Source organism: Tachyglossus aculeatus, chromosome X5 (assembly GCF_015852505.1).
Source record: "Tachyglossus aculeatus isolate mTacAcu1 chromosome X5, mTacAcu1.pri, whole genome shotgun sequence".
In the NCBI taxonomy this organism is placed as follows: Eukaryota; Metazoa; Chordata; class Mammalia; order Monotremata; family Tachyglossidae; genus Tachyglossus; species Tachyglossus aculeatus.
Window position 1 is genome coordinate 385,947 of NC_052097.1, and position 26,842 is coordinate 412,788.

General features: G+C 55.4%; 1 protein-coding gene across 1 annotated transcript; it reads left to right on the forward strand.

The window, feature by feature from the left end:
• Nucleotides 1-7,731: 7,731 nt before the first annotated feature.
• Nucleotides 7,732-26,699, forward strand: GABRA2 (gamma-aminobutyric acid type A receptor subunit alpha2). The gene is made up of 9 exons (XM_038769249.1): nucleotides 7,732-7,935; nucleotides 10,805-10,920; nucleotides 19,768-19,835; nucleotides 20,068-20,288; nucleotides 21,117-21,199; nucleotides 21,469-21,612; nucleotides 21,766-21,918; nucleotides 25,540-25,742; nucleotides 26,199-26,699. Exons 1-9 carry the CDS (start codon nucleotides 7,892-7,894, stop codon nucleotides 26,502-26,504), a joined length of 1,338 nt encoding a protein of 445 aa, XP_038625177.1. The 5' UTR covers nucleotides 7,732-7,891; the 3' UTR covers nucleotides 26,505-26,699.
• Nucleotides 26,700-26,842: the final 143 nt, after the last annotated feature.

Below are 26,842 nucleotides of genomic sequence, written 5' to 3' on the forward strand. Positions count from 1 at the left end.
CTGAGGGGCAAAAATCTTCTTTTTGTGTTAGATCGGCCCTGCTGTGCCACTCTGGATTCCTGAGCAAGCTCAAGGCATGTGCTTAACACCATAATTATTATGCAACAAGGGCAGGGTAATCAGGATGCTGGAGTAGTGGGGCATCTTTTGCATGAAGACACACGAGGAGGAGGAAGATTAGAAGAAGGACTTTTACCAAGTTCTTACTATGAACCAAGCACTGTGTTAAGCACTGGGGTAGAGGTGAGAATCAGATCGAATATAGTCCCTGTCCCACACAGGCTCACAGTCATAGAGGGAGGGAAAACAATATTTTTATCTACATTTTACAGATGAGAAAAATGAGGCCCAGAGAGGTCGAGTGACTTGCTAGAGGTCACACAGCAGGTGAGTCAAGACCCTGTAGGCTGGAGAGATGCAAGCTGAGAAAAGATGGAATTGTGTAAACCAGGAGTGTGGAGGTCAGGGCAAACACGGTGCCAAACTCCACAGCTCCAGAATGAGGTCACACAGTGGTGTTTGAAAATGGCATCAAGTCTTTCCCGAGCCCGTGGTAAGCAGGAGAAATCTGTTCCTACAGGGAGCAACGGAGTGGGTGCAAAAGGGGTGTGGATAAATTCAGTTGAGTGGTCTGTAATGAGAGACTAGAAGGAGAGTCAGGGGTGTTGGGTGGTCTGGGCTGGGTCACTGGGGGAGAGTCAGGGTTGGAGAGCTGGGTTCAGGACTGTTGGATGGTCCGTGTTGGGTCACTGGGCCCAAGTCAGGGGTGTTGGATGGCCTGTGCTGGGTCACTGGCAGAGAGTCAAGGATGGAGAGTAGGGAGTCGAGGATGTTTGGTAGTTCTTGCCAGCAAGTGATGTCCCTCCCTGGTCTGGGGCAAAAGCCTAGACCACCCTCCAGGGAAGGGATCTGGGCAGACTGTGCCAGCCATGCCCGGTCCCCGGGCCGTCGTGCCCTGAGGCAGATGACTGTACACCTGACCTGTTTACCAGTCCCCTGTCATATGCCTGTCTGCCCTGCCTGGTCCCACCATGGGGACAGAACGCCAGCATCCAGTATTTTCGCCCTCCCTGTTCTTGCGCTACCAGTGTGACATTTGGGAGCCTCTGGCTCGATCACACAAAGCAATTTCCAGTGTTTACCATTCTCTTCCTCCATCTCTCACATAGCAGCCTGCAGCAGCACACTGTCATGGCCCCTTCCCTCAGCACCACCACCTGGGGACAGGGTGGGCTCAGGCTGTCAGGGGGGTAGTCCATGGAAATCCCGGTCTGAGGGCAGCATAGCTTAAGAATTCAGTGCGATCTAGTAGAAAGAGCAGGGGCCAGAGATTCAGGGCACCTGGGTTCTAATTTTGGTTTCACTACTTGCCTGCTCTGGGACCTTGGGCAAGTCACTTAACTGCTCTGTGCCTCAGTTTCCACTTATGTAAAACAGTGAATACAAGCCTAGAGAAGCAGCGTGGCTCAATGGAAAGAGCACGGGCTTTGGAGTCAGCAGTCATGGGTTCAAATCCCAGCTCCGCCACTTGTCTGCTGTGTGACTTTGGGCAAGTCACTTAACTTCTCTGTGCCTCAGTTACCTCATCTGTAAAATGGGGATTAAGACTGTGAGCCCCCCGTGGGACAACCTGATCACCTTGTAACCTCCCCAGCACTTAGAACAGTGCTTTGCACGTAGTAAGCACTTAATAAATGCCATCATTAATTAATTAATTAAACCTGTTCTCCCTCTACCTAAGACTGTAAACCCCAAAAGGGAAAGGCACTGTGCCTGATTTGCATACATTGTACCTTCCTCAGAACTTAGCACAGTGCTTGGCACATAGTAAGACTAAACAAATAGCACATTTATTATTATTAATTTCATTATTATTAGTGCATAGAACCTGGAAGTCAGGAATCCAGGTTCTAGTTCCAACTCTGTCTCAGGCAAGTCACTTAACCTCTCTGGGCCTCAGTTTCCTCATTATTATGGTATTTGTCAAGAGCTTTCTATGTGTCAAGCACTCTTCTGAGCATTGGGGTAAAAATTAGTCAAACAGTTTGGACACAGGTTCTGTCTTTTATGGGGCTCGCAGTCTAAGTAGGAGGGAGAACAAATATTTAATCCCCACTTCACAGTTGAGGAAACTGAGGCAAAGAGAAACTAAGTGACTTGCCTTGGGTCACACAGCAAGCAATTGCCAAGCCGGGATTAGGGCCCAGGTTCTCGGTCTTTGCAGGCCCATGCTCTTTTCTCTTTCCACAAGGCCATGCTGCTTCCTCTGGTCTGTAAAATGGAGGTAAAAATCCCTGCTCTCCTTCCCTCATACACTGTGAGCCCCATGAGGATGGGGACGGCAGCAGACCTTATTATCCTGTATCCACTCCAGTGCCCAGCGCAGTACTTGGCATAAAGGTAGCCCTTAATAAATACCTTAAAGTGCAGGACCTTGTCAAATTCTGTGCCTTGCTCCAGTCCAGGCAGGACTCCTGGCATTTCTGGGCTGCCCACTTCCATCCATGAGCAAGAGGCTCGTGAAAAGAAAACCCCAAAATCCTGCTCCCTCCTGCTCTTGCCTGAATCCCAATCCTTCCCGCTCTCCCCTAGGAACACGTCTGCCTGGACGCGAGGCTCCTCACTGCGGCAGAAGGTTGCCCCAGGAGACGGCGCTGAAGCCCTCCAGCTTCTCCAGAGGGGAGGACATCACCGATGGCAACGGGACTCCCACACCCGCCTGTGTGAGTCGGCCTAGGAGCGGTGGTGCCGGCATCAGTGGTGATGGTGGTAGGGGGAGTGTATTGAGTACCTACTGAATGCAGTGCCCTGTACTAAGCAGTTGGAACCTGGCCAAAGGGCAGCCTGCAGGCCCCTGGTGCAGCAGGGAGCCCAGTTCTGGGCAGGGCTGGTCCTCCCCAGGGCCTGCAGCAGCTAGCCGTCCTTTGTAGCCAGCCAGCCAGTCAGTCAATCACATTTATTGAGTGCTTACTGTGTGCAGAGCACTGTACTAAGCCCTAGGGAGAGTACAATGTAACAATAAACAGACACATTCCCTGTCCACAAGGAGCTTGTCATCCCTCTCGTGGCTGGCCAAGCTCTATTTGGAGGAGGGGGCTTCATATTCTTTGGCAGAGAGGGAAGGAGGGTGGGGACCATAGGGGGAGGGGAGGCAGTCTCAGAGGAACCGAGGTCAGAATTGAATCCTGAGAATATTTTGGGGTGGAGGAGGCATTTAGGGAACCCTTCTAGGTTTTTCTCTATTTTTCCTGTGAAAATGAACCATCCCTGCTATTTCATGTAATTTTATTTTCATAGTAAGTGATTAAATTGAGATAGCGGCGTGGCCTGGCGGAAAGAGGTGGGTCAGGAAGTCAGAAAACTGAGTTCTGGTCCCTGCTTTGCCACTGGCCTGCTGTGCGACCTTGGACAAGTCACATACCCTCTCTGGGCCCCAGTTTCCTCATCTGTAAAATGGGGATAAGGTGCCTTCTCTCTCTCCTTCACAGGTATGGTGGAAGGATAGAATGAAATAATTGGTGCAAAAGCTGGTGCAAAAGCTGGTGCAAAAGCATTGTGTAGATTCAAGGGATCATTACAACAAGTGGAAAAGTAGATTTTCAGGGGTGTGGGTGCATGCACACAGGAGGGCACACACACACACACACATTTTCCTTTGCATTTGGAAAAGGCTGGGTTGTATTCATGTGTCAGCGTCTTAGATGTCTCATTTTGATTTGATCTTGCTTTCTTTCATTGTCTCCTACAGGGGTCTGCAGAAGATTGGGGAAACCCTAGTGTTACCTCATTTTGTCTCTTTTGAGGAACACATCACGCTAAGTGACTATGTCCTCACCACATGACTGGCTTCTTCTAGACCTTCCACTCACTACTTGCCTGGAAGATTGAATAGGAAGGCTTGTTTAACTCTTAATTTTACTTTTCTAGTAACCTCTGTGCCTTCCTCTCTCTTCTCTTCATCTGCACTTTTCAGCAACTGGTTGGGTATCCTGTTGCCACCCATTCTTCTCATTTGTCCCTCCCAATGCAAGTGTGTTGTGTTGTTCAATGCTAAAAGACTGACTTCATTCTAAGACTTTGTTGTTTGTGAGCCCATTCACCTCCACATCGAATAGAAACTCTTCACTTTTGGCTTGAAAGCACTCAATCACCATGGCCCCCACCCCCACCGCCTTTTCCACCTTGCTGATTTCCTACTACAACCCAGTACGCTCACTTTGCTCCTCTAACGCCAACCTTCTCACTGTACCTTGAGCTCATCTATCTAACTGCTCACCCCTCACCCACATCCTTCCTCTGGCCTGGAAATCTCTTCCCCTTCATATCTGTCAGATGATCACTCTCCCCCACCTTCAAAGCCTTATTAAAATTGCATCTCCTCCAAGAGGCCTTCCCCAACTAAGCCCCCAGTTCCCCTAATCCCTCTCCCCTCTACATTGCCTTTGCATCTGGATCCGTACCCTTCCTTTAAGCACTCGATATTCATCCTACCCTCAGCCCCATAGCACTTACGTATGTATTCAAGATTTGTTTTAGTGAATGTCTCCCCCTGTAGACTGTAAGCTTCCTGTGGAAAGGAAACATGTCTACCAACTCTGTTATACTATGCTCTCTTAAGTGCTTAGTATAGTACTCTGCACAAAGTAAGTGCTCAATAAATACAATTGATTGATTGATCGATCCTGTCCTGTGATTTGATGCTCACAATAACCTTAAGAGTTGCTGATGGAACCAGTCCAGAATCAATCAATCAGTCAATCAGAAGATGTGCTGGCCTTGCCCTCATGGATTGATATCTATTTTCTTGCTTATTGTTGCATCTTAGGACAGCATGCTGCCTAGGTAACAGAATTTTTGATGCCACTCTGTCCTGTGTTGCCAGTGAAAATCTCTGGTTGTGTGTAGTGTTTCGTGTTGAGAGGGTTTTATACCTTGCTGCAGTTTTTTGTCCGGTTTCTCACCAGTCAATAGACCCAGTCTGTCTCTATCAAGCAGTCCCCAATCTTCTGTGCGTCTTCAAGCTGTGACTCTCTAGGAAGCAGCACCAGGATCCAACGGCATTTCTGCAGAATGCACAATCAAAGACCTACTGGTCAGGACAGAGGTGAAATTTTGGGCTGTACTGAGGAGACTTTACGCATACCAAAGGTCTCCAGTAGCAATCCAAAACACAATTCTGTCACCATGTACCACTACCCAGGCAGCACACTAGGCAGTGGTGCATGGACAGAAAACTGCACCAAGAAGCTCAGCCTGTTCTTTGGGACAATGACCGAGTTGAGGCCAAAGGAGCATCAAGCTTCACATGAAAGTGAAGAATTACAAAGCTGAGATGGTGTCCCACCTTCTATCGGGCTCTGAAGACCAAAAAACGCCATGGAAGGCACATCCAGGGCTACCCATCAGCCACACACCACATCACCCAGCAGGGCAGGATGATTTGCAGCTGGACCAAGGAGCACAATCAACTCACCAGCACTGAGACAATGCCCATAGCCACACCGTTGTGGTGGGTGGGGCGTGAACAGAGAATGGAGACAGCAGGATATCCAAACAACTGCCGTAAAAGGACCTGACAGACCCACAAGCCAGTGGAGCAATGAATGGTTTTAAGCCACAATGCAGCACAGTCTCAGACTCTACAGAGTAGCGGGGGTCTTGGGGGAATGGTGCAGTGGACAGGGAGCCTGGTGGGCAGTGACCAGGAACAGGGCTGCCCTCCTAGAGCAAAGGCTTTGTGAAGAAGCCTCTGGAAACCAGAGACAGTCTCTGGGCAGGACAAAGCCCTCAGTGCAGGGAGGACCCAGTGCAGGAGGGCATGTCGGTCCCACATTGGGCTGTCTGGCCCCCACGCAGGCAAGGTCCTGGGGCACCATCTCTGAACCTGAAGGGGAATGTGGTCTAGTGGAAAAAGCACTGGCCTGGAAGTCAGAGGACCTGGACTCTAATCCCAGCTCTGTCACATCTGCTGTGGGACCTTGGGCAAGTCATTTAACTTCCGCGTACTTCAGTTACTTCATCTGTAAAATACGGATTAAATCCTCCCTCCTACTTTGGTTGTGAGCCCTGTGTGGGGCAGGGATTGTGTTCAACCTGATTATCTTCTATTTACCCTAGTATTTAATACAATGTCTGGTACATAGTAAGTGCTTAACAAATACTTTAGAAAATTAAGGTGAGGAGGTGCCACCGCTCCACAGCTCCACAGCCCCACTGCAGCACAGAGAAGTCACTGCGTGGGAAAAGGCCCATGAAATGTGATGGAAAACCGAAGCCTCTCCCTCCTAACCCAGCCAGGGCTGAATAGGACCATTGGTCACTTGCACTGGGCCATAAAATCGGTCCCCAGCTGGGTTGGGCGACCCGTGGCAGGCCATGAGCTGCCCTTAGGATCAGTCCCTTAATCACTCTCCAGGCCTCGGCACCTGGACAGAGGTGTGTCCACCCAGAAAGGCCAGTCTGGACTGGTGAAGGGCACCAGGCCACAGCTGCAGTTAGGGTCAAACAGGACAGGCCCTCACAAACAGAGGGCAAAGGGGAGATGGACAGGTGCCTGGATGGACAGACGGGTGTGCAAGGGGGTGGGGGTGGGATAGATGTTCATGAAATTGAGGGGATGGATGGATAGCCTTGGGGCCTGGGGAAAAGACTGTTGGATGGATGGATGGATGGATGGATGGATGGATGGATGGATGGATGGATGAATTGATAGATGAATGGATGGATGGATGGATGGATGGATGGATGGATGGATGGATGGATAGATGGATGGATGGATGGATGGATGGATGGATGGATGGATGGATAGATGGATGGATGGATGGATGGATGGATGGATGGATGGATGGATGGATGAATGGATAGATGAATGGATGGATGGATGGATGGATGGATGGATGGATGGATGGATGCAGACATAGTGGGAGAAACAGACCAGGGCTGGGGAGATTCATAGCAGACATTCTGGACCTCTGCCTCAAGCCCCCTGGGTGAGCAGGTAGAAGGCCACCACTACTTCCAAAATATACACCCCCTCACACACACACCACACACACCCTTCCCTCCCCAACCCCTTGAGCTGTCCTGGGCCAGGAGCTGTGAGAGAACAGATGGAGAGAGAGTACCGGCCACAGCTCCTCCCCGTTACCCTGCCCCCAGTTCCTCCTCCCCAGTTACCCAGCTACTTGTTTAGTTGTAGTTTCTTCCCCTCGCGCCCAGATCCACGGGTCCGGGGTTCCCAGACGCGGAGCCCTTGGGTCCAGGCAGGTGTGTCTGTTGGTGGGGGAGGGGGGGGAAGGGGGCGCGAGGGATGGGGGCGCTTCCTTTCCCGACGCCGTTGCCTAGGATGCGAGTTGTTGGACCAAGCAACGCCCCTCCCCCTCTTCCCTTCTCCTTCTTCTCCTCCTCCTCCTCCTCCTGGCTCCCCCTCCGTCCCTCCTCCTGGCTCCCCCTCCCTTCCCGCTGCCCGTCCATCCCCCCGCCCGCCCCTGCGCTGCGCTGGGCCCGGAGCCGGGGCCGCCCGCGGGGGAGATTTCCAGTGGCTGGCGGGGGGACGGTCCGGCCCTCGGCCCTCGGCCCTCGGCCCTCGGCCCCGGTGCCCTCGGCGCCCCTTCCCCTCCATCCTCCGCCCCCGCCCTCCCCCCGGCCCTGCCCCCGCCCCTCCCTCTCTCCCTCTCCCCCGACCCCCATTGGCACGGCAGCCGCGTGGGCAGGGGCTGGGCAGGGGCTGGGCAGGAGCTGGGCAGGGGCAGGGGCAGGGCCGGGGGACAGGGCCGGCTCCCGCGGGTTCGCCTTCGGCTTCTCCCGGAGCAGCAGACAGGACCCGATCAGCCGCAGCCTCCAGCCTCCAGCCTCCTCCAGCCCCGCAGCCTCCAGCCCCGCAGCCTCCAGCATGCGCCTGGTGCTCCTGCTGCTGTCGGCATGGGCGCCGGCCAGGTGAGGGGCTGCGGGCGGCCGGGGTTAGAGGGGCCCGGGAGCTGGGGGCGGCCCGGGGGATGGGAGGGAGCAAGAGGGGGTCGCTGGGGGCGGCCCGGGGGATGGGAGGGAGCAAGTGGGGGTCGCTGGGGGCGGCCCGGGGGGTGGGAGGGAGCAAGAGGGGGTCGCTGGGGGCGGCCCGGGGGGTGGGAGGGAGCAAGAGGGGGTCGCTGGGGGCGGCCCGGGGGATGGGAGGGAGCCAGAGGGGGTCGCTGGGGGCGGCCCGGGGGATGGGAGGGAGCCAGAGGGGGTCGCTGGGGGCGGCCCGGGGGCTGCGGCCAAAAGGGAATCCAGGGCCCCCGGAGCCCGTTCCCTTGCCCCCAGGGGCAGCGCTAGGCCGCGCGGGCGGGAGGGCGGCTGGACGGGTCTCCCCCTCCGCCAAGCCCGGACCCCTGCCCCTTCCTCCGTCGGCCCCCGCACCGAGCCCTCGGGGAGACGGGGGCCGTCCATCCCCAGATCGCCCCGAACCCTCTGGTTCTGCGGGGTGGGCGGGCGAGGGCTCGGGCAGGAGAGGCGGTGGGGGCGGGGGGCGCCCCCCGCAGCCCGGGCCCCAGCCTCAGCCTTTCCCCGCAGCGCCGTGGGCACGGCCCCCGGCCTCCAACCTCCGCATCCAGCGCCGGTTTTCATCCGCCACCTCCGTTCCCAACCCCCAGTCCTCCCCTCCACCCCACCTCCTGCCCCCAATCCTCGCCTCCTCCCTTGCCCCCAATCCTCACCTCCCCCACTTGCCCCCAATCCTCCCCTCCACCCCCTGCCCCCAATCCCCACCTCTGGCCCCCCGGTCCCCGCCCCGCCCCCCATTCCTCGCCCCTATCCTTAACCCCGCTCCCAGATCCCACCCCCAGACCCCCGCCCCAGCCCTGTCGGAGCCCTCCTCATCAGCCCCTGCGTCTGGTCCCAGCCCCGGCCTGAACCGCGACGCCTCCCGCTCCACCCCAGCCCAGAGCCGGAGTGGCCCAGTCGCCCCCCTCGAAACGTCCCACGCCCAAACGTGTCCCGGTGACCCGGCCACACTCCCGTCGCCCCCGGCCCCCCTAGGTGGCGGAGACCCGCGGGCTGAGGGTGCGGGGGCGAGGGCCAGGGCCAGGCCGAGGGCTGGGGCCAGTGTCCCGGGCTCAACAGGCCGATTGGGCCCGGCCGCCCTCTCCCCCGCATCCCCGGCCAGTGGGCAGCCGGGCGCCGACTCGGACCTTCCTGGGCCCGGGGCCCCAGTGTCCTTCCTGAATCCTCCCGGAGGGGCCAGACCTGGGGCGGGGGAGACAGGGGGTCGACCCCCTGTCAGGTGGCGGGGGCCACCCGCCCTTCTGCCGAGGGAGGGAGCGCCCCCCGTTCGCCCTCCCCCGGGCCAGTTCGGCCTGTCCAAGCAATGCTTGGCGAGCCAGTCCCGCCAGCCCCCCATTGATGCCCCGCCCGGGGCAGCCGGCACAGTTGCGGGCTGGCCGGCCCTCCGACCACTTTTAGACTGTGAGCCCACTGTTGGGTAGGGACTGTCTCTAGATGTTGCCAATTTGGACTTCCCAAGCGCTTAGTACAGTGCTCTGCACATAGTAAGCGCTCAATAAATACGATTGATGAGGATGATGACCACACACCCCTCTCTCCGGCCACGGGGTCAGGCCTGTGGCCGCCCTCCTCTCCCCTCGCCCTCACGGGCTCCGTGGATCTCGCAGAGCACGGTCGGGGTCGCCCCCGCGTCCCCCGATGTCCAGCGCAGGGAGTGGCGAAGGGGCAGCCGGAGGTCACTCCGAGGGAATCCGGGGCCCTGCCGCAGCCCCCCAGCCCGCCTGGGCAGGGTTGGGGAGAAGACAGTGACATTATAGGGGGCCAAGGGCCGTCTGGCTGAGGTTTCATTCACTCATTCAATTTATCAAGCACTTACTGAGTGCAGAGCACTGTATTAAGCGCTTGGGAAAGCACGGTACAACCATAAACGGTGACAATCCCTGCCCATAACGAGCCCACAGTCTAGGGGTGGGGGGAGACAGACATTAATACAGATAAATAAAATTACAGGTATATACATAAGTGCTGCAGGGCTGGGAAGTGGTGGGGGAAGCAAAAGGAGCAAGCTAGGGCGACGCGGAAGGGAGTGGGAGATGAAGAAAACTGGGGCTTAGTCTGGGAAGGCCTCTTGGAGGAGGTGTGCTTTCAATAGACCTTGAAGGGGGGAGAGTAATTAGATAACGTTTCCAGGAAAAGGGGGTAGTCCACAGTGTCGAAGACAGCTGAGAGGTTGAGGAGGATTAAGATGGAGTAGAGGCCTTTGGATTTGGCAAGAAGGAGATGATCATGGAAGCCATTAGAGTGAATGATGTGTCCCTGCCAAACTCCCGGTAACCAGCTTTGGCCGCTCCCGGCAGGGGTTCATTCATTCAGTCAGTCAGTCGTGTTTATTGAACGCTTTACTGTGAGCAAAGCACTGTACATACTTTGGCGATGGGCGGGCACTGCAGCACCCATGCCAGGGGCCGGCGGGGCATTGCCAGAGCAAGGCCCGCAGCTGACAAGGCCGGGGATAGGACTGGGGCAAGGCCAGCAGCGGGAAGGCCAGGCATAGGACTGGAGCAAGGCCCTCAGTTGTCAGGGCTGGGGGAGAGCACAGGGGCAAGGCCAGCAGCAGCAGCAGCAGCAGTAGCAGCAGCAGCAGCAGTAGCAGCAGCAGCAGCAGCAGCAGCAGCAGGCAGGGCCAGGGCAGTACCCGTCCGGGCTGGGAGTTGGGCATGGCAGGGCCTGGAGGAGTGTTGGTGTCGGGGAGAGGGGGCAGAGCCCAGAAGAGAGCCCTGGTCCAATGTCCGGTGCCCAAGGCTCAGCGGGCTACATGTCTGTGTAGGTCAGTGCTGGCGGACACGCAGGAAGAGGAGGCGAAGAACAACATCACTATCTTCACCCGGATTCTAGACAGACTCCTGGATGGCTACGATAATCGCCTTAGACCGGGATTAGGAGGTAAAAATGGTTTTTTTTTCTTTCAAATATCTTTTCGACGACATCCCCCATTCTGGCTCCAAGCTGAAACTGAAACGTTGTTAATTGACTGCGCAGGCCGGGGGAGAGCCGGGCCGGACCTGCCTAGGGCTCCACTCCGATAGAAAGTCAGGCCCGGGGCGGGGCAATGACCTCCGCTGGCGACCAGGGGGTCGGGGCGCAGGTCCCTGCCCATTTGGTGCGTGGCCTGTGCTCTGCGCTGCGCTGCGCCCCTCCTAGCTACCCAACATTTGCCTGGTTCTGACCCCAACTTCCCCACCGCTGAGACCCTGAAAATGGGGAGTCATTCGACGGGAGGCGGAGATGATATCAAAATCTGTCTGCCCCCAGACATATCACATGACGTGTGTTTGTGCATCTATTTCTAATCCTATTCCCATTCTCATAATGGTAAAAAACAACACCTTGTTTTTCTTTGAGCCAATTAGTTGAGCTGCGAGTTACTAACTTAATACTGGGTGGAATCCTCTTGTTTCAGCTAACATCCTTCAAGGACTGTCTTGGTTTTCTGTATTTTGTTCTCCTCCATCAGCTTTCGCTCCTGATTATTCCCAGTAAACAGGACTCCTAAAAAACGAAGTCACACACGCAGCGTTGCCCAAACTCATGTTTCTGGCGTGCATTCTGGCCAGAACGCTGGCAGGGAGTTGGGGAATGTCTGGGTGGACACAACTGGTGATGGGAAGGAAGAAGTGGTTATGCACATACGTGCGCAGGGTGATGGGCACGGGGCTGAGTCAGGGAGAGTGAAGGCAGCTGCCTGGGGGCAACTGGCTCGGGGCAGGCAATGCAGACGTGATTCTTCTTGTCTGTAAAGAATGTCGCACAACACACGATGGACGTGTGGAAATCGACGCAGATGGGCCCAGCCCATCGTGGGAGAGGCAGGTAGCATGCCCTTTAGTCCGCCATGCCCAATCTGAAGATTTGGGGTTTCCTCCTCTCAGGCCATGGGACTGGCTAAAATGGCCAGTGATCAATAATGTTGATCCAAGTGCCTATTGTGTGCAGAGCTGCCAGGCCTGGAAGTCAGAAGACCGGGTTTTAATACCATCTCCACCACTAGCCTGCTGTGTGATATTGGGCAAGTCACTTAACTTCTCTGGGCTTCAGATAGCTCATTTGTAAAATGGAGACACCCGTTCTCCCTCCTATTTAACTCTGAGTCCTGTTAGGACAGTGACTAAGCCCGGGCTCTTTCCACTGAGCCACGCTGCTTCTCAACCCTTCTTCTTAACCCTTACTGTCTTTCCCAGCCCCTAGCAAAGCGGCCTATCTGCTTTCTGGGCTGTCACTGGGGACGCAGGGAGTCAGGAGGGCCCAAATGGCTGCGTGCTGGGTGTTGGGAGGGAGGGCGGGTGGGCCCAGGGGGTGCTACCTTAGTGAGTCGTCCCCCTTTCCCATTCTTCCAGTTCTCCCAGTTCGCGCTCTCTCTCTCTCTCTCTCTCGCTCTCTCTCTCGCTCTCGCTCTCAATCAATCAATCAATCGTATTTATTGAGCGCTTACTATGTGCAGAGCACTGTACTAAGCGCTTGGGAAGTACAAATTGGCATCACATAGAGACAGTCCCTACCCAACAGTGGGCTCACAGTCTAAAAGGGGGAGACAGAGAACAGAACCAAACATACCAACAAAATAAAATAAGTAGGATAGAAATGTACAAGTAAAATAAATAAATAAATAGAGTAATAAATATGTACAACCATATATACATATATACAGGTGCTGTGGGGAAGGGAAGGAGGTAAGACGGGGGGATGGAGAGGGGGACGAGGGGGAGAGGAAAGAAGGGGCTCAGTCTGGGAAGGCCTCCTGGAGGAGGTGAGCTCTCAGCAGGGCCTTGAAGGGAGGAAGAGAGCTAGCTTGGCGGATGGGCAGAGGGAGGGCATTCCAGGCCCGGGGGATGACGTGGGCCGGGGGTCGATGGCGGGACAGGCGAGAGCGAGGTACAGTGAGAAGATTAGTGGTGGAGGAGCGGAGGGTGCGGGCTGGGCTGGAGAAGGAGAGAAGGGAGGTGAGGTAGGAGGGGGCGAGGTGATGGACAGCCTTGAAGCCCAGGGTGAGGAGTTTCTGCCTGATGCGCAGATTGATCGGAAGCCATTGGAGGTTTTTGAGGAGGGGAGTAATATGTCCAGAGCGTTTCTGGACAAAGATAATCCGGGCAGCAGCATGAAGCTCTCGCTCTCTCCCTTCCCCTCCAACCCCCATTCAGTTCAGGGCTCTTCCTCCATCTTCTCCCTACATTCTTCACTGACTTTTATAAACTGGTGTATGAGGCATTATTAACCATGGGATACATTAAAAACATTAGATATCAGTTGGGTCTAACGGAGGGAAATTTCAGAATCAGAGTGAAGCAGAAAGGCAGACTTTTCAGGATTGCATCAGGACTTTAAGGCCCGGTGTTTGTGAGGAGGAGCGACAGACTCTCTGGCGTGGTCAGGATTCAGAGCCTGTTGTTGGGCAGGGACCATCTCTATATATTGCCAACTTGTACTTCCCAAGCGCTTAGTACAGTGCTCTGCACACAGTAAGCGCTCAATAAATACGATTGAATGAATAAATGAATGAATGTGTCTGACCTGATGATCTTGTATTTACCCCAGTGCCTCAGTACAGTGCTTAGAGCATAGTAAGCACTTAACAAATATCATATTCATTATTAGTTATTATTATTGCACTTAATAGTTGGGAGAGGACAATAGAGCTAAAAGACATAATTTCTAGTAATAATAATAATTATGGTATTTGTTAAGTGCTTACTGTGTGCCAGGCACTGCTCTAAGTGCTAGGGTAGATACAAGATAATCGGGTTGGACACAATCCCTGTCGCACACAGGGCTCATGGTCTTTACCCCCATTTTACAGATGAGGGAACTGAGGCACAGAAAAGTTAAGTGACTTGCCCAAGGTCACACAGCAGACAAGCAGGGATTAGAACCCATGACCTTCTGACTCCCAGGGCCGTGCTCTAGCCACTAGGCCATGCTGCTTCTTATGCCCTCCAAGAGCGTACAGTCTAGTGGGGGAGACAGACTCTAAAAAAATTTTCACGTAGGGGGAAGTGAAAGAGTTTAAAAATATGTATATGAGTGCTATGAAATGTTTGGGGAGGGAAGGAACATGAGGGAGGGTGAGTGCTCAAGTGTTTATGTGGCCTGAAAGTGCTGATGTGGCATTTGGGAAATATAAAGTGGGGCGATGAGAGGTTAATTCAGGAAGACTTGGAAAAACTGCTATCCCAGGAGGGCCTTGAATGTGGGAAGAGCAGTGGTCTGTCAGTTGTGAAGCTGGCGGGGGAAAAGGGGGGAGGTGGCACACCAGGCATCCAGGTGGGCGGCAGGGCGTGAGCAGGGCGTCGTTATTGGGAGAGATGAGAAGGAAGCCCAGTGAATAGGTTGGCTTGAAAGGAATGAAATGTGCAAGCAGGGGTGGACTGGATTGGTAGGAGATAGCTGATGTAGTGCCTCAAAGCCAATGGTCAGGCTCTGTTCTGGGCCCCTCCTTGACCCAATCTACAGTGGCTCATTTGCTTCCTGAGGGAGCCCACCCATTTCCACAGCTTCAACTACCTCTTTTAGGCGATAACTTCCAAGTCTACCTCAGTAGCCGTGACAGATATCCTTCTCTGCAGTCTTGCATCTCCTCTGGCCTCCAGGACATCTCTGCACCAAATGTCCCCTCAGCACTCACACTCAGCAGGTTCTAAACTGAACTCTTCATCACCCTCCCCGCCCCCGCCCAACCCACTCCTCAACCTCAGTTTTCTATCACAGTTGACAACACCACCATCCTCCCCACCCCTCAGTCCCACCACCATGGCATTATCCTTGACTCTTCCTTCTCTTTCAGCCCCCACAATCAATCTGTCGCCCAGTGCTGTCGGTTCTTCCCCCTCAACATTTCCAGAATCCACCTCCTCTTTTCTACCCTGCTGGCCCAGGCACTCGTCATATCCCAGCTTGACTACTGCACCAGCTTCCTTGCAGACCTCCCTGACTCCAGTTTCTCCCCTCTCTGGTCCATATTTCACTCTGCCACCAGATCATTTTTCTAAAAATGTCATAGTGCACAGGTCTCCTCACTCCTCAAAAACCTCCAGTGGTTACTCATTTCTCTCCACAAAAAGCAGAATTGCCTGACCATTGGCTTTGAAGGGCTCAATCGGGTCTTTCCCTTCTTCTTATTCTCTTTTCCTTCCCATAACAACTCAGCTCACACTCTTTGTTCCTCTCAAACTCACCTACTCCCTATGCCTCATTCTCATCTCTCTCTCCCTCCCTCCTTCCCTCTCTCTCTTTCTGTCTCTCTCTCATCTCTCTGAGCTTTTGCTCACACCATCCCTTCTGCCTGGAACTCCCTCTTTTTTCCCATCCAGCAGGCCACAGATCTCCCCATCTTCAAGGCCTTTCAGAAATCACAGTTCCTTCAGGAGGCCTTCCCTGATTAATCTCTCATCTCCCCACCCTGTTTCTCCTCCAATGGCCACTTCAGCCCCTCCACACCACCAGAGCATTTAAGTTGTCATGACTCTTGTAGTACTTTAAGAACATAACTTAGGGACTCTATCACTCTCCCTATCTGCAATTTAGTTTTGGATGTAAATCCTTTCTTATACCACAAGCACCATGAAAGCCGAGATTGTGTCAGCTATTAAACCTTCCCAAATATAAGTACCGTGCTCTGCACAAAGTAGAGGCTCAATAAATGCCATCGATTGATTGATTGATGGCTGTACTTGATGTGGAAGGGAATGGGCAGCCATTGGAGGTTTTGAGAAATTGCAGTGGCATTCAGTAAGCACTTCTGTGAGGAGGCAGGTGCCGAACAATGTTTTTAGGAAGACAATCTAGGCAACAGAGTGAAGTCTGGACTGGAGATGGGAGAGGCTGGAGGCCGGGAGGTCAGCGAGGAGGCTGATTCAGTTGCCTGCCCAGAAGAAGGGAACAGTGCGCTTAGAACAGTGCTTTGCACATAGTAAGCACTTAATAAATGCTATCATCATCATTATTATTATTAGGACTGGAGATAGGGAACTGGGGGCCCTCCCTGAATGCCCTCCTCCCTCCAGCAGAATGGCTGTGAAGGAGGCCGTTCCACTCTTCCTGGACCTCAGGCCCAGAGAAGCTCTGTGCTGACTGTCTGGTCTGGCCAGTTGGCCTCCCCTCAGACAGCTCTGCTGTCTGCCCCCTCCCCAGTCCCTGCATCATATAACGGGTGGTCCCACTCCCTGCCTTCCCCCCCCACCGCCACCATCCTGAGCTGGAGCTCCCTCAGCCCTCTCAGGCAATCCCATGCAGCCACTCAGGCAGTGCCCCATAGTCAGTCACAGCTCCCTTCCTTTCCAGTGCTAGAGCCCAGCCAGCTGGAGACCCAACTCAGGTCTGTGGGCAATGCTCGGACAATGCATGGCCCCCACTGGAGCCAGGGTGGAGCCATTGGCTTGGTCCCCAGGTGCTCGGGGGTCCTTCTTTCTTCCATTCTCCACATACACCCTGCCCAGTGGTCCCCAGGGGCTGCTGTCGTCCATTTTCCAGACACATCCCACCTGGGGCAGTAGTGTTTCTGTAAGCACTTGTTGCCTTAGAGCTGGTGAGCCGACTGCGCTCTCTGGCCTCATTGTTGGGGCTTCTATATATCCTGCCACTTGATGAGGCTGGAGTTTGTGATGGTGCTGGCCAACCAAAACTCAGAGTCTTGAAGAGGGGGGCTCACCCCAGCAGCCTTGCAGAACTTCGGCTCGGTCTAGAGAGAAATGACCAATCGCGGCCAAACTTCCAGGCACGTACTGACCCTCTAGGCAACAACAGCCCCCAGCTCTGCATTGTCACGGCGGGAACCTGATTCCCCCGGGGACGTCGGCTGGCCCGCACCCTCGGCTTCTTTCAGACAACCTGTCAGTCCCTGGGGCCCAGTTGGCCTTGTGAGGTGGCTCTCCCTCCCCGTGCTCCATCTTGCAAGTCGACCCCCAGAGCCCACTTGCAGGGGGCATTGACGCTTGGGGGCTCATGGTGTGGGGGTCTGTCTGCCCACCCTCACAGCCTGCTGAGCCAGGAGAGCTTCCCGGGATGGGATGATCCCTGTCACAGCCTCCTGCCAGAGACCTCCAGTGGACAGCCTCCAGCGGGCAGCCTCCAGCGGATAGTCTCCAGAGGGTGGCCTCTTGAGAGCAGACTGAAAAGCTCAGAGCTCTTGTTCCTGCCAGCTCATTCCCGGCCAAGTGGCCTTGCTGGGCTCCAGGAGACAGGAATCACAAAGAAAAAGGAAAATGTCATTGAGGAGACCCCTCCCTCAGTCATGTCCTTTGCACTTTTGTCCTGTTCTCACATGGAAAATCGTCTGGAAAAATCACGTTTCTACACAGATGTCTTTGGTTCTTTGGCAAGCAACAACTGCGGCCTGGCAGAAAGATGGTTGATGAGGAGGGCCGGACAGGTTCCCGCAGCGGTGGCTCCAGATAGGGGGGATCACATGCAGTTCCAACAGGGCTCAGGCTGGATCCACACATCCTTGGAAGCTGGGCCGAACCTGGGCCTGCAGAGCCTGGCTTCTCGCCCCGAAGCCCAGTCTCTCTCCGGTGTCAGGGGCTGGCGGAGTCACTGAGAGGTTCGTGTTCCTAAAGAGACGTAGCTCCTGGCCGCGCTGGTCCCCTCAGACCCGTCACACGCAGGCCAGGAGCGGGGACCTGGGAACAGCAATTGCTGTGTGGCCAGGAAAGGGGCATGGGGGTTCTGGGTACTGGACGCTGGCACCGGGCCGCCATTCTAGGCAGTAGGCGGGCAGTACGGGCAGCTGGGGGAGCAGCTGCAACCATGGCCTGGAGGCTTCAAGAAAGATTTTATTTTCCTACTTCTAGCTTACAGTACCAGGCACTCTGCAACCATGATGGGCTCCTTCTGGCACATGCATGCGCGTGTGCACACACACACACACACACACACACACACACACACACAAACACACACTATCTCTCACACACAGAGACAAAGTAGCCCTACGGCTCTGTGTACCGTGTGTGCCCCTCATTAATAAAGAGGCCAGTAGGGGCTTCGATTAGAAGGCCGAAACCACTTGCTTGATTTCTCTGATTCTGGGATAAAGCCAGGAACCAGGGGCCTTGCAACCTCTGGGCTTCCCCCTCCCAGTAGAGAGACAGCATTGCTGGAATGGAGCAGAGGGAAGCCAAGACATCTGAGTCCCATTTCTAACCCCACCTGGGACTTGAGGGGTATCCCTCTAGGCCTCCAGACCCCTACCAAAGTCAGATGTGGGACCTTTCTTATAGCTCAGCTGAGCTCTGTTAGGAGGAAGGGAGGAAAGGAGAGGATGAATGCTGCCTGCCCCATCCTCCGGCCCCCACCACCCCTGATCTACATTCTGGTGACAATTGCCCTTAGCCTCCTGTTGATCACGACTCTAGGTTCTTGGTGGGATTTTGACATTTGCTGTTGGATTTGTGTTTGACTACATTAACGATGACTACAATTATGGTATTTGTTAGGTACTTACTCTGAGCCTAATATGGTGCCAAGTAGACAGCAGAAACTCAGATTGTACACTGTCATTTGCACACCTGCAGGCCTGGGCTCTGTGCAACCCAGCACCCCACAATCCCCCTCCTCAGAGGGTCTGAACCCCCTGCCAGCCCCGGTCTGTCCAAAGGGAAGGGCAAAGTGGTGCCCAGGGATGATGGCTGTGTCCCCTGCCCCGGTGAGGCCACTGTGCTCAGTGTCAGGGTCGGAGGCTGTGGTCACCGTGTTTGGTGTCTGGGGATGGAGGCTGCACGCCCTGTAGTGGGTTTAGTACACTCACTATTTGAACTGGAAAGGGAAGAAAGAGGGAAGGAGGATGGATGGAGGGAAGGAGGAGGAGGAGGAGGATGATGAGGAGGGCGAGGGAGGCACTTAGCTAACTAGGGCGTATAAGAGGATGGCCACTGGAGCATAAATGGGTGTGATGCAGCAGTGAACATGGTGCCAGACACAGGGGAAGGACAGTAGCACTGATGAGGAGGAGAGTGGTCAGAGGAAAATTTAATGTGAGACCAGGAGAGAGGCTGAGGAGAGGTAGGAGGGGCCTGGTATAGTAGGCCAGATTCATGTGGGCTGGAGTTAGATGGTTGGTTACCTGCAGGGCTGAGAGAACTGTTCAACCCCACGAGGTGAGAATGCCCCAGGAGTTGTTCACACATGAAATGCATGTGGCTCCTTTATTTTTCCAAAGCACTTTCTCATCCCTTATCAACATCCCTGTGAGGCAGGGAGAGGTGGGTATTCTTAACTCCATTTTCAGGATGGGAAAAATGATGCCCAGAGAGGCTGTGTCATACTTGGAGCCTCACTTCAAGTTCCCTCAACCTCTGCAGATACCCAACAGCCCGGCACAGGCCACTGTGCTGTTGGGCAAAGCGGGCAGCATACAAAACTACTTCCTGTCCAACATGTCCCATCTGCCTACTTCTTCGTTTCTCCAGGACAACGGATGATCTGGGGAGCAAGAGAGACAGGGAGCTATGCAGAGACACACAGAGACAGACAGACAGACAGGGAATAGCCCAGGAGAGAGATGCTGCTGTGTGGGGAACATTCTGTCCTTGTGAAACTCAGAGGGCTTCCCTGAGAATTGGGTACCCGTGCATACATTCTTTGGGGCACCCAAGGGTCAGAAAGGCAGACGGAAGTGTGCTGGGCACCCTCAGCCCTCACAAGCTGGAAAATCAAAGTGGCAAATCTCTAGCTGGTCCGTGACCTGAGGGTCAGGGTCCCGTTTGCCCAGGCGAGAACCAGACATCTCCTCCCTTTTCTCAGACAGCATCACTGAGGTTTTTACCAACATCTACGTCACCAGCTTCGGGCCCGTGTCGGACACGGACATGGTAAGTCCCTGCCACCCGCCGCCCCTCAATCCGGTTCCAGCTCCACCCTCCCCCACCATGGTCCAGCCCTGTGCCACCAGGGTCCGGCCCCCACCATGGTCCAGCTCCCGCCTTGGCCCCCACGTTCAGGGAGAAGTGAGGGGTCACTCGGGTGCAGGGTGAGGGGAATGGAGATCCTAAGGGACAACTTGGGGAGGGATGGTCTCAGCCAGGACCACCTTGTCATTCGCAGGAGTACACGATAGATGTGTTCTTCCGCCAGAAGTGGAAAGATGAAAGGTTAAAGTTCAAAGGGCCGATGAACATCCTTCGCCTGAATAACCTGATGGCCAGCAAAATCTGGACACCGGATACCTTCTTCCACAACGGGAAGAAGTCGGTGGCTCACAACATGACCATGCCCAACAAGTTGCTGCGCATCCAGGATGACGGCACGCTGCTCTATACCATGAGGTTGGGGGTTGGCCTACAGGGAGGCACCCTTATCTCCATCCCGAGGGTCCTGCAGGGGGTGGATCAGGTTCCTTACAGCTCTACACCATGAGGTTGGGGGCTGGCCGGCTGGGAGGTGCCCCCATCCCCACCAAAAAGGGCCTGCTGGGGATGTTGAGGGGGGATCTGGGGCCCCGCTGTGACTTGGGCCGGCCCATCGGGTGGCAGTCTCCACTCCAAAGGACCCTCAAGGGGTGGATCGGGGGCCCTGCTGCTCTACTCCATGAGGTTGGGGGCTGGCCCACTAGGAGGTACTTCTCCCCACCTCCCCAAGGGACCTGTGAGTGTCGGGGAATCAGGAGTCCAGGAGGGCAGAGGGCCGGTCAGCGCAGGGCCTGCTGGGTTGGGGCATTCTGACACATGCTGGGCCTTAGAGGGGGATGGACGAGGTGGGGGTGCTGCAGGCCGAGTTCTATCCTGACCAGCCCACAATGGGAGATGGATGCCCAAGGCCATGCTCGGGCTCTGTCGAGTCTTGTGTTGGGTGGGACAGTGTGGACAGGGGACAGCAGGGGTGAAGATCAGGGGGATTGGTGGTTGGTATTGATTGGACACTAATACTTTGAAGCAGTGCTGGGTACCATCCCCTAACCCTAAGCACCCCCTGTCCCCCCCGCCCCCCCCCCCACACACATAGAGAGAGTTGGAGGAAGAGGAGAGTATGGCCAGGCTGGGGTTCTGCAATCCTGACGGCTCAACTACCTCTCTATCCTGCACTCCTTGACCCCCGTGGGTGGGCTGAGGGGGTGCTGCCTATTGACCAGACCCTGGCCCGGCTCTGCCTCACAGGCTGACGGTCCAGGCGGAGTGTCCAATGCACCTGGAGGACTTTCCAATGGACGCGCACTCGTGCCCCCTCAAGTTCGGCAGCTGTGAGTGCCGGGGGAGGCGCCGGTGGGGATCAGACCAGGGAGGGGGCGGTCAGCATGGCTGCTGTCTCCCCGGTTCCCTAGGGACCCTCCTCTGCCATCCCATCCACCCACCACGGGAACCCCCCGGGGAATCAACCGGGACCTAGAACGGGCTGTGCCGATACCAGCCCCTGGGGCCCCCAGTGCCTCCCCACAGCAGCTGGCTGGCCAACTGCGGGCCAGTCGTCTTCCCCTGAGGAACTGGCACACACCCCTCTGCCCTCCCCCAGATGCCTACACCACCTCCGAAGTGACATACATTTGGACGTACAACGCGTCAGACTCAGTGCAGGTCGCATCAGATGGCTCCCGGTTGAACCAATACGACTTACTGGGCCAGACCATCGGGAAGGAGACGATTAAATCCAGCACAGGTCAGAGGGTGTCCATCCCCGTCTGCTTCCACCATCCCCACCATCCTCACCCTCCTGTCCATCCCCATTCTCTGTCTGTCCTCGGCCCACATCCAGCCCGGGCACTCCAGGTTCAGCTGGTCTGACATGGGACTCGCATCCTGTTCCACCCAGGGGAGTACACGGTTATGACTGCACATTTCCACCTGAAGAGGAAGATTGGCTACTTCGTCATCCAGACGTACCTGCCCTGCATCATGACAGTCATCCTGTCCCAGGTGTCCTTCTGGCTCAACCGGGAGTCCGTGCCGGCCAGGACCGTCTTTGGTGAGTGCTGGGGGTGGCCGGCCCGAGGTCCGGAGATGTCCAGGGAGCTAGCCTGACAGCAAACACCTGCCCTACCTATCATTAAGCAGTATGGGAAGTGACTTTTTTCAGTTTGGCTCAGGCAACTCTGCTTGGAGGTCAGAGTTCAAACCCATGCTTTCCCCAAGATCCATTGTTTCCAGATAGTGGGCCCAGATTCAGTGGTGCTGGCCACTGGGTCGGCTTCTAGGTTTGGATGTGAAGAGAAGGGAGGACTTCATTCACGGCGAAGAGAAAGGGGATTGTCAATTCTAGCTTTGCGTCACATGCTTGTTCACCGGTGGTGCCTGGAGCCCACTGGGACGTGGTCCCGATCGACCGGATCATTCCTGGGAGACAAGAAGTTCCCAGGAGAGGCTCCCGATTGGCTGAAGGTCTGCCTGAGTGGCCCAGCCCCCAAGGGAGGGATCTCTAAAGGTCAGCTAGGACAGGGCTGAGCTAGCCGGTGGGTGTTCCCCCAGGCTCTGAATTGGAGAAGAAGACAGATGTTTGCTCAACCCTGGGGGCCTCCCTGACATTCCTGCCTCAGGCTGGGCGAGGGATGAATATGGGCTCCTTGGTGAAGCAGATCCAGGGCCAGGCAGGATTCCGGCAGGATTGCAGCCGGTGGTGAAGGCTTGCTCATGGTTCTCCCGCAGGAGTGTGACTTTTCCTTCTGACACCTTTCCCTGTGCAGGAGCGAGAGGCAGGTTGGGGCGTGGGTGGACGAGTGGGCTTGGAGTCGTAGGTTCTCAGAGCCACAGACACTATAACTGCTTGAGGATCGACATTGGAACTGTGATTTCAGGAATGAGCAGTCCCAGCCTCTTGAGAAAACACAGAATAGAATGCTGCCGGTGCTTAAAGTAAAACAGCCAGATAATGGCGGGGCTTGCTGGGACAGCGACAGCAGCTTTGTGCATAAGGCCTTGCTGGGGAGAGAACAGAGAGGAGGAGGAGGGATGGAGGGCCTGGGGGAGGAATGAAGGAGGAGAAGAGGAAGGAAGGAAGGAAGGATAAAGGAGCAGAAGGAGAAGGAACGGAGGGGAGGGAGAAGGAAGAGGGACAGAGAGGGAGGAGGGACCGAAGAGGAAAGAGAGAAAGGATGGAAAAGGAGGAAGGGACCTGGACCCTCTGCCTGGTTGGGCTGGGATGGCCTTGGATTATGGGGGGCTCCCAAGGCTCTAGTCAGTAGACGCCAATGCCCCTCAAGTTCTGTGTTTCTTGGACTCTCACTCTGAAGGCGCAATTCAGGGAGAAGCGGCATGGCCTAATGGATAGAGCACGGGCCTGGGACTCAGAAGGACCTTGTTTCTAATCCCGGCTCTGCCACTTGTCTGCTGTATGACCTTGGGCAAGTCACTTAATTTTTCTCTGTGGTTCAGTTACCTCATCTGTCACACAGTCTGTGAACCTGATGTGGGACAAGGAAGGCACCTGACCTGATTAGATTGTAAATACCCTGGCTCTTAACAACAGTATTGTAAATGCTTGACACATAGTGAGCACTTAACAAATACCATCATCATCATCATCAACAGAAAGTGGGGGCAAGGGGCCTCCTGTGAGCTTCTAGAGGACAGAGAAGGGGCCCCACCCAGCATGTCGGTTCCTGCGTCTCTCTGACCTCCTGCAGCATGTGCAAGGCATATTTGGAGTGGTGGTGGGGATCCCCGCTGTTCCTCACTCCTCTGCCCAAAGTGTCAGGCACCATATGGAAAGCAGAAAGGGGTTCTTGGCCCCATTTGTGCCAGGAGCGAGGTCGGGCTCATGCCCCTTTCTGCCACCATCCTCACCAGCGGCCAGTCTCCTCTGTGGTGCCGGAGCCATGAGGGCATGAGCACCCACCCAGTCTTGTCCACCTCAGGGGCTAGCTGAGAGCCCCATCCTGGGGCTAGCTGAGATCCTGAGGACCCCCAGAAGCCCGGGACCAGGTGGGGAGGTCCCCAGTGGTGAGTGCCCGCTGACCCGACAGCTGAGGGGAACCCCCCGCCCCCCTCAGCTCACTCGCTCTTTAGAGTGGAAGCTCCTTGAGGGCAGGAGTGAGCCTTGTTCTGTTTATCTTCCCAAATGCTCAGAGCAGTGTCTGGGGGTCCAAAGTGCTAGCAAACACCACCCCTGCTGTAGGCCTTCCAAAGGAATGAATGGAAATGCTCTCATCTCACTGTGCCTTGTTCAGCCACATCTTGCAAAGTCTCATCCTGCAACGTGGCAGTCTCTCGTGGGAGGGCTGGGCCGTGAGCACACTCGGGCCCGGAGCTAAGCCTGCGGACCACAACAGAGGGCAGCCATCCATAATTTATTTCCAGCTGTACGATGGTCTTCAAAGGTGGGATTCCACTTGCATAACTTCTCATCATAATTGTATTGTAACGAGGCTTTTACCAATTGCACTGGTTCATTATTCATCGCTGACTAGACTCTCTGTGACCCTGGGAAATGATTGCAGGGAGCTAGAGGAGATCGCCCATGGGAGGAAAGGCAGAACGGGCCCGTGCCCTTTGTGGTAATAGCGCTAGTGCCATCAACACCGCAACCAGCAGCATCGTTGTTGCGGCATTTGGCGCTGTGGCTATCCTGGCCCGCTACTGTGGGCAGAGTGCTGTACTGGCCGCCTATTATTCATTCATTCATTCAATCATATTTATTGAGTGCTTACTGTGTGCAGAGCACTGGACTAAGCGCTTGGGAAGTACAAGTTTGCAACATATAGAGACGGTCCCTACCCAACAGCGGGCTCATAGTCTAGAAGGGGGAGACAGAAAACAAAACAACACATATTAACAAAATAAAATAAATAGAATAAATATGTACAAATAAAATAAGTAAATAGAGTAATAAATACATACAAACATATATACAGGTGCTGTGGGGAGGGGAAGGAAGTAAGGCCGGGGAGATGGGGAGGGGGAGGAGGGAGAGAGGAAGGAGGGGGCTCAGTCTGAGAAGGCCTCCTGGAGGAGGTGAGCTCTCAGTAGGGCTTTGAAGGGAGGAAGAGAGCTAGCTTGGCGGATGTGCGGAGGGAGGGCATTCCAGGCCAGGGGGATGACATGGGCCGGGGGTCGACGGTGGGACAGGTGGGAATGAGGTACAGTGAGGAGATTAGTGGCAGAGGAGCAGAGGGTGCAGGCTGGGCTGGAGAAGGAGAGAAGGGAGGTGAGGTAGGAGGGGGGGGGGCGAGGTGATGGACAGCCTTGAAGCCCAGGGTGAGGAGTTTTTGCCTGATAATTTACAGAGCTCTGTTCTGGCTGCCTAGTGTGGGCAGAGCACCATCAACCATCAGTTCTTCCCTGGGCTCGTTAGAGTGTAAGCTCCTCAATAGCAGGGACTGTGTCTTGTATTCTTCTAATTTGTCCCTAAGTGTCCAGAACAGAGCTCTCCACATATTAGGTGCTCAGTATAATGCTCTGAACATGGTAGTAGTCCAGTACAGAGCTCTGCACAGTTAGGGTCTAAGCAGTGTTCCGCCCATATTAGGTAGCCAGGCCAGAGCTTACGAATAATAGGTTCCCAGTATAGTGCTCTTCCCATGGTATGGGGCCAGTTAAATGCTCTGAGATAATTTGCTTCCTGATTTACCAGTGTCTTCCCTCTGTACCGTAGGAGTCACCACGGTCCTGACCATGACAACCCTAAGCATCAGTGCCCGGAACTCCCTCCCCAAAGTGGCCTATGCCACTGCCATGGACTGGTTCATTGCCGTCTGTTATGCCTTTGTCTTCTCTGCCCTGATCGAGTTTGCCACCGTCAACTACTTCACCAAGCGAGGGTGGGCATGGGATGGAAAGAGTGTGGTCAATGACAAGGTAGGTGGTCCGGCCGGTCAGCCTCATGGAGATGCCACTTACCCCTGCCTCCTACGAGGGTTCTGAGCTTGTTGAGCTGTCAGGATTGCAGAACCCTAGCTTGGGACTATCTCACCGCACCTCGCCCCATGGAGGCAGAACTCCAAGATCATGGAGAACTCTGCTCCCTGAAGGGCCTTGGCACCAGTGCCATAGCCTGTCCTTCTGCTTGGAATTCTGGGGAATCACCCCTCGCCCCACCTGGGGTTCTGGGGATTCGGGGGCCCCCACATTGCCTGGAGTCCTGGGGTACCCTCCCACCACCTGGGGTCCTGGGAAGTCGGGGAACCCCGCGACACTTGGAGTCCCAGGGAATCCCCAGTGTTCCAGAGCTGAGGGCCCCCCTCCCACACTGCCCCCAGTGGGATGGCCTGTTGCTGGGTGCTGCACTTAGGCCGAACTCGTGCCTCTCCCCAGAAAAAAGAGAAGGCTTCCGTCATGAAGAAGAATAATGCCTATGCGGTGGCCGTGGCCAACTACGCCCCCAACATCGCCAAGGACCCGGCCCTCGCCACCGTCTCCAAGAACGTGGCCAGCGCCGAGCCCGGCAAGAAGCCAGAAGGGAAGCCAGCAGAGGCCAAGAAGACGTTCAACAGCGTCAGCAAGATCGACCGGATGTCCCGCATCGTTTTCCCCGTCCTCTTCGGGACCTTCAACCTGGTTTACTGGGCCACCTACTTAAACAGGGAGCCCGTGCTCCTGGGGTTCGCACCTTCCACCTAGGCCCCGCAGAAGGCCCCGGGCCATGTCGCTGGGCCCCCCGGGGGTGGTACAGTGGGTCACTGCTAATCTGCGATCCTGTGTGTACAGTGTGTAAATAGACAAAGCTCTTCTCCACCCACCCTGAGCACGGTAGATCCATGGGGCCCAGGGGCGGGGGTGTGAGGGGCGCCGTGCCAGGAAGACCATTACATGAAAGCAGGGGTGGGGTGGGGGGGAGCGCTCCTTTGAGGTGGGCTTTGGAAAATGGCGCGGTCAGGTCGTGATGAGCCCATCCTCCAGATAACTGGCGGATGTGCTTGGGCGTGGCCGGCCAGAGGGGGTTGCTTGGAAGTCTCTAA